This window comes from Pristiophorus japonicus, chromosome 9 (genome assembly GCF_044704955.1).
Source record: "Pristiophorus japonicus isolate sPriJap1 chromosome 9, sPriJap1.hap1, whole genome shotgun sequence".
In the NCBI taxonomy this organism is placed as follows: Eukaryota; Metazoa; Chordata; class Chondrichthyes; family Pristiophoridae; genus Pristiophorus; species Pristiophorus japonicus.
The window spans coordinates 145,830,468-145,851,136 of record NC_091985.1 but is presented as its reverse complement, the minus strand read 5'-3'; the positions used below and the strand labels follow the sequence as shown (position 1 = coordinate 145,851,136).

The following is a 20,669-nucleotide window of genomic DNA, read 5'->3' as shown; positions in this document are numbered from 1 at the left end:
TGGGGGGGGGCTGGGAGAAAAAGAGAGGGGATAGTCAATACTGAGGAGGACTGCAACAAATTACAGGAGGACATTAGTAAACTTGCAGAATGGGCATATGATTGGAAGATGAAGTTCAACACAATAAATGTGAGACGTTACATTTTGGTAGGAAGAATGGGGAGGTCACTTATTACTTGGAGGGTGAGAGACTAGGTGGGGTAAAGGAACAAAGGGATCTCGGAGTACAAATACACAATCACTAAAAGTTGCGACGCAGGTTAACAAGGCCATAAAAAAAGCAAACCAGGCACTAAAGTTTATTCTTAGAGGTATAGAATTGAAAAGTATGAAAATTATGCTTAACCTGTATCAAACCTTGGTTAGACCACACAGAGTACTGCGTACAGTTCTGGTCTCCATATTATTAAAAAAGGATATTAAGACACTGGAGGGGGTGCAGAGAAGATTAACAAGGATGATACCAGAAATGTGAGGGTATACCGATCAGGAAAGGATGAACAAACTGGATCTAATTTCTCTTGAAAAAATAAGGCTGAGGGGTGACCTAATAGAGGTCTTTAAAACGATGAAAGGTTTTGATAGAGTGGATACAGAGAGGATGTTTCCACTTGTGGGGAAGAGCATAACTAGAGGCCATCAATATAAGATAGTCACCAAGAAATCCAATAGGGAATTCAGAAGAAACATCTTTACCCAAAGAATGATGAGAATGTGGAACTCGCTACCACAGGGAGTGGTTGAAGAAAATAGCATAGATGCATTAAATGGGAGGCTAGGCAAGTATAAGAGAGAAGGGAATAGAGGTTATGCTGATAGAGTTAGACGAGGAAAGACAGGGGGAGGCTCGAGTGGAGCATAAACACCAGCATGGACTGGTTGGGCCGAATGGCCTGTTTCTGTGTCGTATATCCCAAGTGTTTTTATTTCCGATTTCCAGTTTTGTTTTGCCCTTTTAAGCTCACCATTTTCAAGAAGGTGAGTTTGATCTTTAAATGAGGCTCTGTATCAGAACAATACTGCTAAATAGTGCAATTGAAGAGGGCGCTATTGCTTCACTTATTTAGATCACCACTCGTTAAATGTCCAATGAACTCATCTGCATTAGTGCTCAGTTTGCTTTTTTTTTTAAATGGTCTCGTTAACCTGCGTCGCAACTTTTAGTGATCGTGTATTTGTACTCCGAGATTCCTTTGTTCCTCGACCCCACCTGGACTCACCCTCCAATAATGACCTCCCTACCAAAATGTAACGTCTCACATTTATCTGTGTTGAACTTCATCTTCCAATTATTTGCCCATTCTGCAAGTTTACTAATGTCCTCAGCTGCGACTCGGGAAGTGTTTCCTCCTGTCCAATTTGCAATAAAATCATCGAGTATCCCAAGGGTCTCTCTAGTCGCCTGATGTGTTGCAATTTCTAAACCAACCATCTACATCGTTCCACTTTAAACGTTTGCAGCCAGATCAAGGAGACAGGACTATCCAAGATTCCTCTCCGTCTGCTCACTGTCGCTTTCGCCCAAGCTTTTTGACTTTGTGGGTCACTTAGCTGCGCTACATGCAGCCACAGGGCCACTTATCACTTGTTTAGCTCAATGTTCCCCTTAATCTGCATGTCCAAAGCTGTGGATAAAACAGATTTTGGTGTTGTGATTTAGAATTTGACACTGATGAGGTGAACATAAGAAATAGGAGCAGGCGTAGGCCATATGGCTCCTCGAGCCTGTTCCGCCATTTAATACGATCATGGCTGATCCGATCATGGACTCAGGTCCACTTCTCTGCCCGCTCCCCATAACCACTTATTGGTTAAGAAACTGTCTATCTCGGTCTTAAATTTATTCAATGTCCAAGTGATTGTGTTAACAGCCCTCCAGATTGAGTACTTAAGGAAGTGGCCCTAGAAATAGTGGATGCATTGGTGATAATTTTCCAGTAGTCTATCGACTCTGGATCAGTTCCTATGGACTGGAGGGTTGCTAATGTAACACCACTTTTTAAAAAAGGAGGGAGAGAAAACGGGTAATTATAGACCGGTTAGCCTGACATCAGTAGTGGGGAAAATGTTGGAATCAATCATTAAGGATGAAATAGCAGCGCATTTGGAAAGCAGTGATAGGATTGGTCCAAGTCAGCATGGATTTATGAAAGGGAAATCATGCTTGACAAATCTTCTGAAATTATGTGAGGATGTAACTAGTAGAGTAGATAAGGGAGAACCAGTGGATTTGGACTTTCAAAAGGCTTTTGACAAGGTCCCAAACAAGAGATTGGTGTGCAAAATTAAAGCACATGGTATTGGGGGTAATGTATTGACGTGGATAGAGAACTGGTTGGCAGACAGGAAGCAGAGAGTCGGGATAAACGGGTCCTTTTCAGAATGGCAGGCAGTGACTAGTGGAGTGCAGCAGGGCTCAGTGCTGGGACCCCAGCTCTTTACAATATATATTAATGATTTAGATGATGGAATTGAGTGTAATATCAAGTTTGCAGATGACACTAAACTGGGTGGCGGTGTGAGCTGTGAGGAGGACGCTAAGAGGCTGCAGGGTGACTTGGACAGGTTAGGCGAGTGGGCAAATACATGGCAGATGCAGTATAATGTGGATAAATGTGAGGTTATCCACTTTGGGGGCAAAAACACGAAGGCAGAATATTATCTCAATGGCGGCAGATTAGGAAAAGGGGAGGTGCAACGAGACCTGGGTGTCATGGTTCATCAGTCACTGAAAGTGGGCATGCAGGTACAGCAGGCGGTGAATGGTATGTTGGCCTTCATAGCTAGGGGATTTGAATACAGGAGCAGGGAGGTCTTACTGCAGTTATATAGGGCCTTAGTGAGGCCTCACCTGGAATATTGTGTTCAGTTTTGGTCTCCTAATCTGAGGAAGGATGTTCTTGCTATTGAGGGAGTGCAGCGAAGGTTCACCAGACTGATTTCAGGGATGGCTGGACTGTCATATGAGGAGAGACTGGATCAACTAGGCCTTTATTCACTGGAGTTTAGAAGGATGAGAGGGGATCTCATAGAAACGTTTAAGATTCTGACGGGACTGGACACTTAGATGCAGCAAGAATGTTCCCAATGTTGGGGACGTCCAGAACCAGGGGACATAGTCTTAGGATAAGGGGTAGGCCATTTAGGACTGAGATGAGGAGAAACTTCTTCACTCAAGAGTTGTTAATCTATAGAATTCCCTGCCGCAGAGTGTTGTTGATGCCAGTTCATTGGATATATTCAAGAGGGAGTTAGATGTGGCCCTTATGGCTAAGGGGATCAAGGGGTATGGAGAGAAAGCAGGAAAGGTGTACTGAGGGAATGATCAGCCATGATCTTATTGAATGGCGGTGCAGGCTCGAAGGGCCGAATGGCCTACTCCTGCACCTATTTTCTATGTTTCTATGTTTCCAGATATATGGAATTCAACAGGACAAACCAGAAATAAAAGCATGAATCGGACAAAGTCGGCTGGGTTTGGTAGGCCAGATTGGTTAAGCCACAGGCCGTAGACAGAACTCCGCAGCACAGTGAGCAACCAGCCTCATACCACAAGGGAGACTGGCATAAACCCAGCTCCAGTAACTTTAACCCAATATTACTCACAGTAGGGAGGAGGCAATTGCACAAGTCCACTGAGCTGGACGGGTTTGTCAATACACCTCTGGTGGGACAGTGGACTCAGAAGGACGAGAGACGATGAGGGAGGGGGAAGGGAAAAGTTAGAAGGAGAAGTCAGAGACAGATGACGTGAGGAGAAAAGCTGTCAAAAGCATTAGTTTAATCCCAATGAAATCAAACATTTTTTCCCCCATAAAGCTCCACGTTTCAACCTGGAGCTTCAATCGGAAAAACAAAATACTAACTTTGAACTTGTATTTACATAGTGCCATTAACATAGTAAAATGTCCCAAGGCACTTACTGTTACATTTACTTTACCTGCCAGAGATTTATTTATGCTCAAGTTGTGTCATGTGTTCAGTGTTTAATGGAACAATTTTCAGGCACAGAATAGGCCAGACACCAATTCTCTGCCTCAACAAATGTGCCTTCGGTCCAACAACTTTTATTTATATAGAGCCTTTAACATAGTAAAATGTCCCAAGGTGCTTCACAGTAGCGTTATCAGAAAAAATAGATACATTTGACACCGAGGCATATGACCAAAAACTTGGTCAAAGAAGTAGGTTTGAAGGAGTGTCTTAAAAGAGGAAAGAGAGGTAGAGAGGCGGAGAGGTTTAGGGAGGGTGTTCCAGAGCTTAGGGCCCAGGCAGCTGAAGGCACGGTCACCAATGGTTGAGCAGTTATAAGCAGGGATGCTCAAGAGGGCAGAATTTGAGAAGCGCAGACATCTCGGGGGGGCGGGGGGGGGGGGGGGTTTGTGGGGCTGCAGGAGATTACAGAGATAGGGAGGGGCGAGGCCATGGAGGGATTTGTAAACAGGGATGAGAATTTTGAAATCGAGGCATTGCTTAACTTAGAGCCAATATAGGTCAGAAAGCACAAGGGTGATGGTTGATCAGACACGGGCTGCCGAGTTTTGGATGACCTCAAGTTTTCATAGGGTAGAATGTGGGAGGCCAGCCAGGAATGCGTGGAGTAGTCAAGTCTAGAGATAACACAGTCATGGATGAAGCAGAAGAGCTGAGGCGGGCAATGTTAGAGGTGAAAGTTAGAGGTAGTTTTAGTTATGCCGTGGATACGTGGCCAGAAGCTCATTTCACGGTCAAATATGGTGCCCAGGTTGCAAACAGTCTGCTTTGGCCTCAGATAGATGCTAGGGAGAGGGATGGAGGCTAGGAAATGCAGTTTGTAGCAGGGATCAAAGACAATGACTTTGCTTTTCCCAATATTGAATTGAAGAAAATTTCTGCTCACCCAGTACTGGTTGTTGGACAAGCAGTCTGACAATTTAGAGACCATGGAGGGGTCGAGAGAAGTGGTGGAGAGGTAGAGCTTGGTATCGTCAGCGTACATGTGGAAACGGACGCTGTGTTTTCGGATGATATCGCAAAGAGGTAGCACATAGATGAGAAATAGGAGGGGGCCAAGGACAGATCCTTGACGGATCTCAGAGATAACGATGCGAGTGTGCAACGAGAAGCCATTGCAGGAGATTCTCTGGCTACGATTAGACAGATAAGAATGGAACTAGGCGAGTGCAGTCCCACCCAGCTGGACGATGGTGGAGAGGCTTTGGAGGAGTGGTCAATTGTGTCAAAGGCTGCAGACAGGTCAAGGAGGGCGAGGAGTGATAGATTACCTGTTGTCAGTCACAACCTCAGAAGGTTCGTCGCAATACCAGTGTGGCATTTCCTTTGCCCACCGCCGCCATCCTCGTGACGAAGTGTGATTGACAACTTTGCAATCTGTATCTAATTAGTGGGCAGTTTGTTCTGTCTGCAAGGTGAAGGCTACCCAGACTCTCTCCACATAGGGCGGTTACACCCAGACTCACTCAGGATAGGACGGTTACACACACACTCCACATAGGATGGGTACAACCAGCAGAGAAACACTCATCAAAATCAATCGTCAGACTGGGGCAGATTTAAACCCAATTCCCAGAGATGAAAGGACAGAACGTGTGTCCGCACACTGGGAAGAGTGGGAATAATGGGGAATTACCTCAGGCTATTGGATGAACTGACTTCCGACACTCTGAAGTTTAAAATATACTGGCATGTGTCCCTGGGTTAAGGTTGTTCGAAACTGCCTTCAGATCCTCCTGTCTAACAGGAAGCAGACAGGTTCACAGAAAATTTGCCACCCTGCCCCCACCCTCCTGGTAGCAGGTACACTAGTTAGCGACAGCCCTGCCCGGTAGCAGGTACACTAGTTAACGACATCCCTGCCCGGTAGCAGGTACACTAGTAACGACAGCCCTGCCTTGTAGCAGGTACGCTAGTTAACGACAGCCCTGCCCGGTAGCAGGTAGCAGGTACACTAGTTAACGACAACACTGACTGCTTTTGTTTAATTCATGAAATTCTGTGACTGCTTTACCCCACTACCAGCTCAGAATGCATAACTTGGATAGCTTATAGAGCCAATGGATGCTGAACGTAATTTAGTTTTGATTATATACGGAACTTTGACAGTCACAGTCTCGTCTCAATGCGGGAAGTCTTTGCAATGCCTGGGGTGCATCAGTTCAGACACTGGCTGTTTGAGGTTTTTGAGCACATGCAATGTGGACCAGAAAACACAAGCCGGCTATGAAGTTTGCGCAACGTAAAGCAATCCCCTGGGTTTGGACATCCAAAAACAGGGATCTGAAACAGACACTGAAATTAAATTTAAATTCATCTGACGTTATCTGAACCTGGTGTTTTCTCTTGAAGGCCTACTGAGTTAAGGTCACTGCAGCAACAGTTGAGGGGTGGGGGGGGGGGGGGGGGGGGGGGAAGATACACAAGAATGGGGCTCAGTGTCTCTGGGGTTATAGAGGGGAAACAAACTATCAGCGGCTCCTATTGGGAGGTACTCAGATATCAAGCAAGTCAGCAGCAATATTCTTCATGGCAGAAGAGCCTGTTGGCACTCACGTGCAGCAACATCCAGTTCCAAACTCGACTGAGAATCTGTGGCTGCAGGAGGGACAACGTCACTATTTCTTTTCTAAAATGGTGTTGGATTCATGTCCAGTCTGAGGGTGGATTGGAGCTGTGGAACCGCAGCAATTGGGAAGGGCTGGAGTAAGACCACCTCTAATTGATTTAACTGTGGAACCTGAACCGCTCTGTGGAAATTTGAAACCCGCTCCCGAGAAATGAAAGGACAGTCTTGCAACACAAGTCACTGCTCAGGGATTTTTTTTAGCTCCAACACAAGTACCTACAAAACTAACGAGAAAGGAAATTCTAGGGCAGGACAGCCAAGGTTTTACCTTAATGAGTTGCACTGCTGTGTACCATAGAGGCTTGGGGACCCACAAAGTTCAAATCTATGTCTCCGTTAATTTACAAACATCTCAAGTTGCTGATACGAATAGATCTGCGTGCTGTGATTTACGGTTTATTTGCCATTGAGGCTACAGCACTAAGAAAAGGCCTTTCCAAAATTCCAGCCTACAAACCAGCGACTAAAACGTGGAAATATAGCCGAGTCGTCCGGGCCCCCAAGGGTTGGATTGCCAGGGATTGGGAGCGATAAGGTTGTGGGCTGGACATTCCTGGTGTGGGGGTAGGGCAAAGTACTCCCCCTCTCCCCGCCACCTTGTTATAAAAGAAAATGTTACTGTCACTCACTTTTTTTTTTAAATTGCCAATTTTGCTGCCTTTGTGGATATTTTTAAAAATTCTATGTAGAGTTTTATGGCACCATATCTAGATCGATTTCCTGTATTTATTTGGATTCGTTCTTTTTCAGGGAGCCTCGGGAGAATCTCAGAGGCTTGGTGTACAGTGACTTGTGTGTGCAACCTAGGAGGAGTCAGCTGGAAATAAATACTCTGCTCACTATGGAGCCAGCACAAGTACAACACAGGAACTGGGAGCAACCTGCAATATCCCAGTGAAATTAGATAGAAGAGTTACCATGGGCAGTTTTCCGGAGACTCCAGCAAATAAACACAAGAAGAATCTGAGAAAGAAAGAGTTAACAATCAATACTCACATGGACATGGACAGAAAGAACATGCGTTTATATATAGCATTTTATCACATCCTCAGGAAGTCTCAAAGCGATTCAGAGCCAATGAATTGCTTTTTGAAGTGCAGTTCGTGTTCACAGAATACCCAGGGGGCTATTGTACCCAGAGTCAATCCATCCTTGTGTTACACCCACGCCATTGCTGTCTTTACCCCAGTACTAATTTTGTTTCCCCCTCTTCCCGCCCCGCCCCCCCAGTGAGCTAATTCAGGAAGAGGGGCCAGCTTGCCACATCCCAACACAGTCTGCAACTTGCCTGGAACATCAGCTGACTGCTTCATATCCGATCACTGCCCAGAGACAAAGATTAGGGGGATATGGAGATGGAATACTCATATGTTTACTGCAAGATCAACCATTACATTGAGATAAATGTGCAGCCATGGTTAGCAGATCAGTATCATTCCCCAACCTTCTGAGAAACTCAAGATAGAATCTACAGAACAAAGCAACTGCTGATTTAGACCGGGAAGAGTGGGCTGAAATAAAGAGGCAGAAATAAATCTCAGAATTCTCAAGAATTTGCAGATAATCTAGGGACAGATGGATAGTAAACATGTCAGGAGGATCATCTGGTTAGACAATCAGCAAGCCTTTTCCAGATTTATATATAGCCAGCAAATGAGAAACCTACATGCAGGATAAAATAATAATCTAACTGCCCCACAGTAGATAGTCTATTTACATCAAGGTGAAAATTTAGGCCAGTTCGCTTATTCCCTTTCAATTATTTGAAAAATATACTGATGGAAGTTGCAATTTGTTCTGATAACAAAAAGAACTTGCATTTAAATGCCGCTTTTCACATTCTCAGCCAATGAAGTACTTTTGAAGTGTAGGAACTGCTGTTACGTCAACTAATGCAGCAGCTAACTTGCACACTGCACGATCCCACAAACAGCAATGAAATAAGTAACCAGATCATCTGCTTTTAGGTGTTGTTGAGGGACACTGGAAGAACTTCCCTGTTCTGCTTCGAATAGTGCCGTGGGATTTTTTAAGTCCACCTGAGGGGGCAGACAGGGCCTCGGATTAACTTCTCATCTGAAGGAAGGCACCTCAGTCAGTGCGATGCTCCCTCAGTACTACACTGGAGTGTCAGCCTAGATTTATGTGCTCTGGAGTGGGACTTGAACCCACGACCTCCTGACTCAGAGGCGAGTATGGTAACTCTAAGCTAAGGGCCAACATTTAAGCAGACAGAAATTACTTCAAAACAGAAGAATAAAACCAGTTACAACAGTGTTTCTTAATACTAACTGTGTTCCCACCAGAAAACAAGACCACTCTGATGCTCACTTTTTTGCTTTGCTGCTGTTGGGGTAATCCACCACCATCCCACCTGTGAAACCAGCCTTCATCGCTTGCGCTGTGATTAACTCCAGCTGAAGACAAAAAAAAAATCATACTAACTTTAGTCAATCATTCATTCTCCCCTCCCTTTAGTAATTCTTCCCCTCTCCCTCCTCTTTGCTGGGATATGGTTCTACGGGCACCCTTTGGTACCATGTCCAAGAAGCGCCCTTGTCAGAGTCAGGTGGTTGTGTGTTAAAACCCCACTCTGGGATTCAGCACATCATCCAGACCATCACCCCACTGCAGCACTCGGGCTGCATTGAGTGTTGGAAGTGTCTTCCTTTGGATGAGATATTGAACTAAGGCACTATCTGCCTGTTCCGTTGGTTCAGTTACATGTTTAAAATCCCATGGCACGACTTGATAAAGAACAAGGAGCTCTCTTAGCTACGCAATCAACACAATTCCAAGTAAATCAGTGTGTGAGTCGTGTTTTGAGGCATTTGATATGGCACGACAACATTTTAGAAACAGTTAAAACGTGTGAGGCTAAACAGTGAGTATTAGGCAATTCAACTGCAGGAGGCAGCACAGCTGAGCCTAATCCTACACTTGCCCAATAATCTCACACGTACTAGTAACAGGGGTTACCAAATGGCAATTTGAAGTGGAATCATGGCCGATTTTCCCCTCCCTAACCCTCACCGACATAACTGCTGGCCCAAATGAGGTCAGCTAACTCAGAAGAGATCAGACATCAAACGTGGGACCTTCCTGTCCACACGGCTCAGCTGCATAAAGTGAATGAGCCATTGGCCGAGGGAAGCGCTCTCAGTAATTTCCAACACGATTCAAATTAAAGGCGGCACCGATTAATACTGCAGCATCTGTGGATACAGTAGCAACTGCTGCTCGTGATATCAGACAAGGCCTACAGAGGCTGCAAGAGGACAGAGCCAGGAATAGAGACATATCAAACTACAATTACACTATGACGATGATGCTAAAAATCCATCCAAAGCCTGCAGGACTCAGAAAACATAACACGGAGCCACTACAATGGCCTGACAGGGACAACATCTAACGTAGTACGACGTCATTCTGTGCAGAAGGTCACAGGTTGAATCCCCTGTCTGTGTTGAGTTGACCTGGGATGCCAACAAATGAGCCTCGGCTCCTTGTGTTACAGAGGGGAGGGCAATAAAAGACAACTAGATATCCTAGAATTATACAGTACAGAAGGAGAGGCATTCAGCCCATTGTGCCTGTGCCAGGTCTTTGAAAGAGCTACCCAATTACTCCCCTGTTCTTTCTGCATAGCGCAGAAAATGTTTCCGTTTCAAGTATTTATCCAATTCTCATTTGAAAGTTACTATTGAATCTGCTTCCACCACCCTTTCAGGCAGTGCATTCCAGATCATCATAACTCACTGCGTAAAAATAAATTCTCATCTCCTCTCTGGTTCATTTGCCAATTATCTTAAAACTGTGTCTTCGGTCAGTGGAAAGTTTCTCATTTACACGGTTTCTCCTTATTTACTCAATTGAAACCCTTCATAATTTTGAACACCTCGATTAAATCTCCCGTAATCCTCTCTGCTGCTGCTGTTTGCCACCCAGTGACCTAGCTGGAAAGTGCACTTGTGTAGAGGTCGGGTGACAAGGCAATTGGGCTTGACTGTGATGCGCTCCTTGGATCAATAGCTCAACGACACTGGCCGTTTAGGCTTGGGTGAAGAATGGCCACTTGGGGGAAGTACTGCAGTGCTGTTGCTGCGCATGGAGCAATGACCAGCAAGAGTGACTGCTACTCACCAGAGAAAAGTCAAACAGCATTGAGCCAAACTGGCTCTCTTCTCCAGCACAATCTAGTAGGATGAGTGTTGTAATGACTAAACCCTGATGAGCTCACACACTCACCTTATCGAATGATCATTTACAGAACGCGCCACAAGATTTGCGTGGACTAAGATTTCAGCGAGCTTGCTGAATTTATCTCACAAAAGCAGTCACGATTCACTGCGCACTCAACAAGCTAGGAGGACGAAGAGAACAGGAGGTCGACACGCTCACCATATGTCGGGTATTAAGTTGCACTATTTTAATATTGTAATAACCAACCTGCTCGGAGTTCTCAGGATACAACTGAAACACAGCTCTAGCTCCCCGTACCTGTAAAACAGGTGAATACAGAAAACAGCTATTCTGGTCAAAAAATAACACAATGATTCTGTTAAATCCCAGTTTCATTCGAGTGAATATTAACAGCTCTTCTAGGAGTTCACATGGCAAACCTGCACCAAAACGTACCCACACCAAACCCTCAGTGGTTCTCAACTAGAGGGCCGCAGCTCAGTAGTGTGCGATCTCTGATCCTTGGTGATGTGTATTGCTGCACGAGTAAAATGGGATCCCAATTCTTTTGGGGGTGGGAGTGCTGTAGCTGAGAATGGCAGGTGGGGGGGGGGGCGGGGGGAAAGAGAGAGGAGAATAGAGAAGAGAAACACAATTAAAATGTCTGGATGTACATTATAATTCTTTCCTCCGGTTTTCTTGCATCATTTCCTGCATCATCTGAATACCCAGAGCTGTTCTACTAACAGCATACAACCCAAGTGCAGGGGAAATCCTTCAGGTGATATACTGCAAATACACAATTTTGGTCTCCTTACCCAAGGAAGGATAGACTTGCCATTGAGGGAGAGCAATGAAGGTTCACCAGACTGATTCCTGGGATGGGGGGATTGTCCTATGAGGAGAGATTGAATAGACTAGGCCTTTGTTCTCGAGTTTAGAAGAATGAGAGGTGATCTCATTGAAACATATAAAATTCTTACAGGGCTTGACAGGATAGATGCAGGATGTTTACTCTGGCTGGGGAGTCTAGAACCAGGGGTCACAGTCTCCGAATAAGGGGCCGGCCATTTAGGACTGAGGTGAGGAGAAACTCCTTCACTCAGAGGGTGGTGAATCTTTGGAATTCTCTACCCCAGAGGGATGTACAAGCTCAGTTGTTGAGTATATTCAAGACAGAGATCAATAGATTTTTGGATATTTAGGGAATCGAGGGATATGGGGATAGTGCAGGAAAGTGGAGTTGAGGTCGAAGATCAACCATGATCTCATTGAATGGCAGAGCAGGATCAAGGGGCCTAATGGCCTACTCCTACTTCTAATGTTCTTATAAAATCCAAGCAATCTACACACAAAAACAACCACCTCTGTCCTCCGGGTGCCATGGATACTGAAGTTCCCCAGTCCTAAAGCTTACCAGACTGGCGTACAGGGAGCTGAAGAATTTGTAGAGCCGCTTCGGAGGACTGTGACTCTTCTTATCCGCGTTGCACAGCCACTGCAGGGCAGAAATACTGAGGAGAGCAAGAAAAGGCACACCATTAAATTCACTGCTTCCATCGTTGGTTCTCGTTCATAATATAAGAAATAGGAGCAGGAGTAGGCCATACGGCCCCTCGAGCCTGCTCCGCCATTTAATACAATCCTGGCTGATCCGATCATGGACTCAGGTCCATTTCCCTACCCACTCCCCATAACCCCTTATTCCCTTATCAGTTAAGAAACTGTCTCTGTATTAAATTTATTCAATGTCCAAGCTTCCACAGCTCTCTGAAGCAGCGAATTCCACAGATTTACAACCCTCAGAAGAAATTTCTCCTCATCTCAGTTTTAAATGGGCGTCCCCTTATTCTAAGATCATGCCCTCTAGGTCTAGTCTCCCCCATCAGTGGAAATATCCTCTCTGCATCCACCTTGTCAAGCCCCCTCAATAATCTTATACGTTTCGATAAGATCACCTCTCATTATTCTGAATTCCAATGAGTAGAGCAGAGTTAAGAGCCTTGTTCAAATATGATGCTTGGGCGACAACCCAACAATGGGGAATGATTATAAATATCACACTGTTTTTTTTAAATAAAACAGTGGTACCAAACTGATACCCAGTTTAAAACATCTGGGCTGTGAGGGGAGGCCGAGGAGCCTGGGATTGTTTAGTCTGGAGAAGGAAAGGTTTAGGGGAGAGTTTATTCAAGGCATTCCAGATGCTTAAAGGAATGCAGCGATAAAATTACTTTCTGATAATGTTTGAGATTGCCATAAACTCCAGAACCGAGAGATATATAGGCACAGGCCAAGAGAGAAGGCGCGCAGTTTAGATGTAGCTTTACACAGAGTAGTGAACGTGTAAAACGGACTGGCCAGAAAGTGTGCAAAAACTAATCAGTATTTGAAGGAGTGGGTGACTGAAGAGTATTTTCTTTTTGGGACCAGTTGGGTAGACTGCAAAACCTTGTATGTTGCAGTATTTTCTGGTGATTTATTGCCTGGGTGAACTGAACAGATAGTTGGGACATTGGCACAGATCCGGGTGGGGGGGGGGGGCACAAAACCATTCACCCACCCTCTCGGCAGCATAAACACAAGTTCATAAATTCAGAGAAATACAGAGCAACTAGAGGGAACTGAGACTTCAATTTAAAAAGCACACAATCAGTTCCTGATCACCTCGACAACAGTGGCCTGAAGTTTATCCTGGAAAAGACCAGAACAAGACTAAGCTTTATTTTGGGAACTGGACATGAATGACGATCTGGGGGAAAAAAACCTTCACATCAAAGAGCTGCATTTTAAAATTCTGCACTTAACCAATAAATAAATTTAAATTATATTTTTGGGACAGAAGAGAAAATCTCATTAAAGCAGGATCGAGCTCCGGACCCGCATAGACCACGTGGATTGTCCACATCAATTCCTTTCCCTGCAAACTAGTGCCGCGACAAAATAAACCTTGCTGCCTTTCCTTCAAACACGACTACTGCATGGTGTTAAGTGTTTACGTAGAAGGCAATGTCAGGTGCCCATCAGTTCTCCATTACCTGATGCAACCATCAAAGGTGCCAGGCCGAAATGGAATGCCAGCACCCATGTCTCCGAGAATGAGATCACCTTCCACCTCTCTCTGCAACGCAACATCTATCAGGAAAAGGAAGCAAAACAAGTTCAGGGTCATGCAGTACAGAGATGGTAGGACAGAATGCTTTAGATGGTGTGGGAGAGTGCCCCATTACTCCATGGTTTTCAAATACAGGAGATTTTATAAGCACGTGATTATACTTTTATCAAAAATAACATTTTTGCTGCTTTGGAGTTAAGATTGTTGTTACTTTACAGACTCCTTCCTTAACCCATCCCTCAAATGCTTCTTTCTCTGGATAAAAGTGCACACAAATGAAATGTAACAGAATATTCCCAATTTATCATATCTGGTCCAAAACGATTCACTCTGGAGCATCCACGATGCTGAGAATGACATAAGTGGCACGTGTAGTGAGTTGGTCTTACCGCATGAGAAGGATCCACAGCCAGCTAGGGAATGGAAGACCAGCAGGAAGAGTAGTACAAAGAAGGTAGTGCAGGGGTCCCATCTGGTCATCCCCCTGCAAAACAGATACACTGCTTTGAGTGCTGTTGAGGGAGATGACTCATCAGGGGAGAGCAGCAGCAGCCAAGTTCATGGCACCGTGGCTGGCTCTGTTGTACAGGAGGGCATGAAAAAGAGTGGGAGAGTGATAGTGATAGGAGATTCAATCATAAGGGGAACAGATAGGCGTTTCTGCGGCCGCAATCGAGATTCCAGGATGGTATGTTGCCTCCCTGGTGCAAGGGTCAAGGATGTCTCCGAGCGAGTGCAGGACATCCTAAAAAGGGAGGGAGAACAGCCAGTTGTCGTGGTGCACATTGGTACCAACGACATAGGTTAAAAAAAAGGGATGAGGTCCTACGAGACGAATTTAAGGAGCTAGGAGCTAAATTAAAAAGTAGGACCTCAAAAGTAGTAATCTCAGGATTGCTACCAGTGCCACGTGCTTGTCAGAATAGGAATCGCAGGATAGCACAGATGAATACGTGGCTTGAGCAGTGGTGCAGCAGGGAGGGATTCAAATTCGTGGGGCATTGGAACAGGTTCTGGGGGAGGTGGGATCAGTACAAACTGGACGGTCTGCACTTGGGCAGGACCGAAACCAATGTCCTAGGGGGAGTGTTTGCTAGTGCTGTTGGTGAGGAGTTAAGCTAATATGGCAGGGGGATGGGAACCAATACAGGGAGACAGAGGGAAACAAAAAGGAGACAAAAACAAAAGACAGAAAAGAGATGAGTAAAAGTGGAGGGCAGAGAAACCAAAGGCAAGAAACAAAAAGGGCCACTGAATATAAAAGGGCTGCAGGAGGGGTCAAAACTAAAAATCATGGTTTAAAAACTAGGATGAAAACACTCTACCTAAATGCACGCAGCATTCGAAATAAAATAAATGAGTTGACGGCACAAATCATTACAAATGGGTATGATTTGGTGGCCTTTACAGAAACATGGTTGCAAGGTGGCCAAGACTGGGAATTAAACATACAGGGGTATCAGACGATTCAGAAAGATAGGCAAAAAGGGAAAGGAGGTGGGGTAGCTCTGTTAATAAAAGATGATATCAGGGCAGTTGTGAGGGATGATATTGGCTCCAATGAACAAAATGTTGAATCATTGTGGGTGGAGATTAGAGATAGTAAGGGGAAAAAGTCACTGGTCGGCGTAGTTTATAGGCCCCCAAATAATAACTTCATGGTGGGGCGGGCAATAATCAAGGGAATAATGGAGGCATGCGAAAAAGGAACGGCAGTAGTCATGGGGGATTTTAACCTACATATAGATTGGTCAAATCAAATCGCACAGGGTAGCCTGGAGGAGGAATTCATAGAAGATTGTTTCTTAGAACAGTATGTAACAGAACCTACAAGGGAGCAAGCCATCTTAGATCTGGTCCTGTGTAATGAGACAGGAAAAATAAACAATCTCCTCGTAAAAGATCCTCTCGGAATGAGTGATCACAATATAGTTGAATTTGTAATAGATTGAGGATGAGGAAGTTGTGTCAGAAACGAGCGTACTATGCTTAACAAAGGGGACTACAGTGGGATGAGGGCAGAGTTGGCTAAAGTAGACTGGAAACAAGGACTAAACAGTGGCACAATTGAGGAACAGTGGAGGACTTGTAAGGAGCTCTTTCATAATGCGCAACAAAAATATATTCCAGTGAAAAAGAAGGGCGGCAAGAGAAGGGATAACCAACCGTGGATAACCAAGGAAATAAAGGAAAGTATCAAATCAAAGACCAATGCGTATAAGGTGGCCAAGGTTAGTGGGAAACTAGAGGATTGGGAAAATTTTAAGCAACAGCAAAGAATGACTAAAAAAGCAATAAAGAAAGGGAAGATAGATTACGAAGGTAAACTTGCGCAAAACATAAAAACAGATAGTAAAAGCTTTTACAGATATATAAAACGGAAAAGAGTGACTAAAGTAAATGTTGGTCCCTTAGAAGATGAAAAGGGGGATTTAATAATGGGAAATGTGGAAATGGCTGAGACCTTAAACAATTATTTTGCTTCCGTCTTCACAATGGAAGACACAAAAACCATGCCAAAATTTGCAGGCCACAGGAATGTGGGAAGGGAGAACCTTGAGACAATCACTATCACTAAGGGGGTAGTGCTGGACAGGCTATTGGGACTGAAGGTAGACAAGTCCCCTGGTCCTGATGAAATGCATCCCAGGGTATTAAAAGAGATGGCGGAAGTTATAGCAGATGCATTCGTTATAATCTACCAAAATTCTCTGGATTCTGGGGAGGTACCAACGGATTGGAAAACAGCTAATGTAACGCCTCTGTTTAAAAAAGGGGGGCAGGCAAAAGGCAGGTAACTATAGGCCGGTTAGTTTAACATCTGTAGTGGGGAAAATGCTTGAAATTATCATTAAGGAAGAAATAGCGGGACATCTAGATAGGAATAGTGCAATCAAGCAGACGCAGCATGGATTCATGAAAGGGAAATCATGTTTAACTAACTTACTGAAATTCTTTGATATAATGAGCATGGTGGATAGAGATGTACCGATGGATGTGGTGTATTTAGATTTCCAAAAGGCATTCGATAAGGTGCCACACAAAAGGTTACTGCAGAAGATAAAGGTACGCGGAGTCAAAGGAAATGTATTAGCATGGATAGAGAATTGGCTGGCTAACAGAAAGCAGAGAGTCGGGATAAATGGGTCCTTTTCCAGTTGGAAATCAGTGGTTAGTGGTGTGCCAGTGCTGGGACCACAACTGTTTACAATATACATAGACGACCTAGAAGAGGGGACAGAGTTTAGTGCAACAAAATTTACAGATGACACTAAGATTAGTGGGAAAGCGGGTTGTGTAGAGGACTCAGAGAGGCTGCAAGGAGATTTGGATAGGTTAAGCGAATGGACTAAGGTTTGGCAGATGGAATACAATGTTGGAAAGTGTGAGGTCATCCACCTTGGGGAAAAAAAACAGTAAAAGGGAATATTATTTGAATGGGGAGAAATTACAACATGCTGTGGTGCAGAGAGACCTGGGGGTCCTTGTGCATGAAACTCTTTTAGGAGTTAACAGAAAAACATTAAACCGTGCCCCCCGATCTGGGGGAAACACCAACATTTACAATGCCATTTTTTTTTTTGGGCACAGAATCGAATTTTTTTTCCAAGTGCCCCCTATAAAAGGGGAGGGGGACACTAAAAGCACCGGCAATTAAAACAAATGAAACTTTAAAACATAAAATCAAATTAAAATTTGGTTGCCGGGCGTGACGATGCACTCCAGTCCCTCCGGTGCCCACCTCTCGTGGAAGGCCACGAGCTTACCGGTGGACACCGCGTGCTCCATCTCCAAGGACACCCTGGCGCGGATGTACGCGCGGAAGAGAGGCAGGCAGTCAGGTTGAACGACCCCCTGCTGCCTGGACCGGCTGATGGTCCTTGTGCATGAATCCCAAAAAGGTTAGTTTGCAGGTGCAGCAGGTAATCAGGAAGGCAAATGGAATGTTGGCCTTCATTGCGAGAGGGATAGAGTACAAAAGCAGGGAGGTCTTGCTGCAACTGTATAGGGTATTGGTAAGGCCGCACCTGGAGTACTGCGTGCAGTTTTGGTCACCTTACTTAAGGAAGGATATACTAGCTTTGGAAGGGATACAGAGACGATTCACTAGGCTGATTCCAGAAATGAGGGGGTTACCTTATGATGATAGATTGAGTAGACTGGGTCATTACTCCTTGGAGTTCAGAAGGATGAGGGGTGATCGTATAGAAACATTTAAAATCATGAAAAGGATAGACAAGATAGAGGCAGAGAGGTTGTTTCCATTGGTAGGGGAGACTAGAACTAGGGGGCACAGCCTCAAAATACGGAGGAGCCAATTTAAAACCGAGTTGAGAAAGAATTTCTTCTCCCAGAGGGTTGTGAATCTGTGGAATTCTCTGCCCAAGGAAGCAGTTGAGACTAGCTGATTGAATGTTTTCAAGTCAAAGATAGATAGATTTTTAACCAATAATGGGAATTAAGGGTTACGGGGAGAGGGCGGGTAAGTGGAACTGAGTCCACGACCAGATCAGCCATGATCTTATTGAATGGCGGTGCAGGCTCGAGGGGCTAGATGGCCTACTCCTGTTCCTAATTCTTATGTTCTTATGTTCTTAAGCACAGAAACAAGCCATTCGGCCCATCAAATATGTGCATGTGTCATTCTCCACAAGCCACCCGCTCATTCCCCATACCCTTTAATATCCCACCCAGTCTAATTCCACTCTCCTGCTCACTCCCCATATCCTTTAATATCCCACCCAGTCTAATCCCACTGACTCCCCATACCCTTTAATAACCCACCCAGTCTTAACCCACTCTTCTAACTCCCCGTACACATCAATATCAAACCCAGTCTAATCTCTTTCTCTCTCCTGCTCAGTCCTCACTTTAATATCCCACCCAGTCTAACTCCACTCTCCTCCTCACTCCCTGTACCCTTTAATAACCCACCCAGTCTAATCCCACACTCCTGTCGCTCCCCATGCACTTTAATACTTCTTTTTTTCAAGCAAATATATGGAAACTGTTTATTTATATCTATTTTTATGACCAACTCATTGTCTATAATATTAAAACTCTTGCCTGTAGCACACATTTCTGGCATCACTTACTTCCGGTGACACTCTGATAACCCCCTATTGCCTTTTACCAGCACATCCTCTGATCCATTGTGAGCAATGCCAAGGGAGATCTGCTGATGAACCAATCATGTTGGAGCGTCTTCTACCCTCATTTTTCCTTTTCAGATCTTACGAAGGAGCCTGATCTGGGATCCGCAGTAGCTCCCCAGAAGCATACAGAGCTCTCAGTTGCTAGGGCAGCACTGCCTTCATCTGAGTCAGGGGCATCGTGGAATGTTGCTGCAGGGAGAGTGTTTTAAGCAAGTACCAAGATTCCCTATTGGGACAGACAGATCATATAAATCCCCAAATGCTGATCATATGTTTCTAAATATTAAAGAGGAAAAAGCAGGGTTCAGTGTGCAGGCAGTCAGCTAATCTCTGCCAGACTGGTGCTCAGCGAACCTTTTCACCTGCTTAAAACTCCTGCTCTGAAACAATCCCTCACCCGACTCCTCAAACATAAAAAAAAAAGAGGCCAGCGCCAGAACGTCTCCCCGCCATTCCAAATGGAACTAACCAACCCAAAAGGCAGCAGGACGTCTCCAAATGAGGCCGGCCATGGCTCTTCCTCCCCCCAGTGGGCAATATGCAACACAGCACAGGGGCCGACAGCACTATGTTGCAGGACTCCTCGGCACAGCTAACAAGTTTCGAACCGCTGGGACATCACTCGCCCACAATCTGAATTAAGGAAACACCAAATGGCAAAGCCTCACCAATGGGGGCAAACAATAGTAAATACGGTTTACTACTTTACTCAAGAATGGTTAGAATGTGGAACTTGCTGCCACGTGTGGTTGAGGCGAATAACAGATGCGTGTAACGGGAAGCTCGATAAGTGCACAAAGGAGAAAGGAATAGAAGGATATGCTGATAGGGTTCGATGAAGAGGGGTGGGAGGAGGCTTGTGTGGAGCATAAACACCAGCATAGACCAGTTGGGCTGAACGACCCGCTTCGGTGCTATAAAATTCCATGCAATTCTATGTTTTGGAACAGTTGCACATTTAAACAATTACAGTCCCAGAAAGGTAACATGTGGGACTAAGTCTCCACTGCAGGGACTTTTATACCACTGGAGTGTTGGCGACTCCTAATGCACTGGTCTTCCGCAGTCAATGGCACTCCAAGTAAAAATCACCATACCCTATCTTGTTCCAGCAGCAGTACAGACATACTTTCCTCGGAGCCTTTCCAGTCTGCCAGCAGAATTGTAATCTCAGTGCACCCAACAAGACACCGACGACAGAATGAAAATATATAAATGGGAGAGTGACACAGGGAGGGCCAGGCAGTGGGCAATAGGAATGTGTAACATTGCCTGGTCACCTACCAAGCATGGCTGCACTGATATCCACACCAACCCAGTGATGTCCTTCTTCAGAGAGGTAATCTCCACTGAGCCCTGATCCACACCTGGAACACAAACAGAAACACAGTCAGGTCACTGCCCCCGAGAGATAACGTACCCTAGTACACGTCTCAGACACAGTGATGAATCAGTCATGCGGCAGTCATGTAACTCGCTGAGTTTGATGATCAGATTTTCAGCATTCAGCAGACTGGTGTGAGAATTATTGCTCATTATCACAGCTTCAGTCAATGTTTCAGGAAAAAGAAATATAATGGCAAAAAATGTAAAA

General features: G+C 45.0%; 1 protein-coding gene across 2 annotated transcripts in view; it reads right to left on the bottom strand.

Moving 5' to 3' along the window:
* The window catches only part of bud23 (BUD23 rRNA methyltransferase and ribosome maturation factor), a 30,171-nt gene that overhangs the window by 6,527 nt on the left and 2,975 nt on the right, over positions 1–20,669 (bottom strand). For both annotated transcript variants that reach the window (XM_070889912.1, XM_070889913.1), the window contains exons 4-9: positions 20,360–20,442; positions 13,843–13,939; positions 12,222–12,318; positions 11,072–11,122; positions 8,954–9,039; positions 7,540–7,585 (exon numbers count right to left, since the gene is read on the bottom strand). In XM_070889912.1, coding sequence (XP_070746013.1) covers positions 7,540–7,585; positions 8,954–9,039; positions 11,072–11,122; positions 12,222–12,318; positions 13,843–13,939; positions 20,360–20,442 — 460 coding nt within the window. The remainder of the gene's footprint in view (positions 1–7,539; positions 7,586–8,953; positions 9,040–11,071; positions 11,123–12,221; positions 12,319–13,842; positions 13,940–20,359; positions 20,443–20,669) is intronic.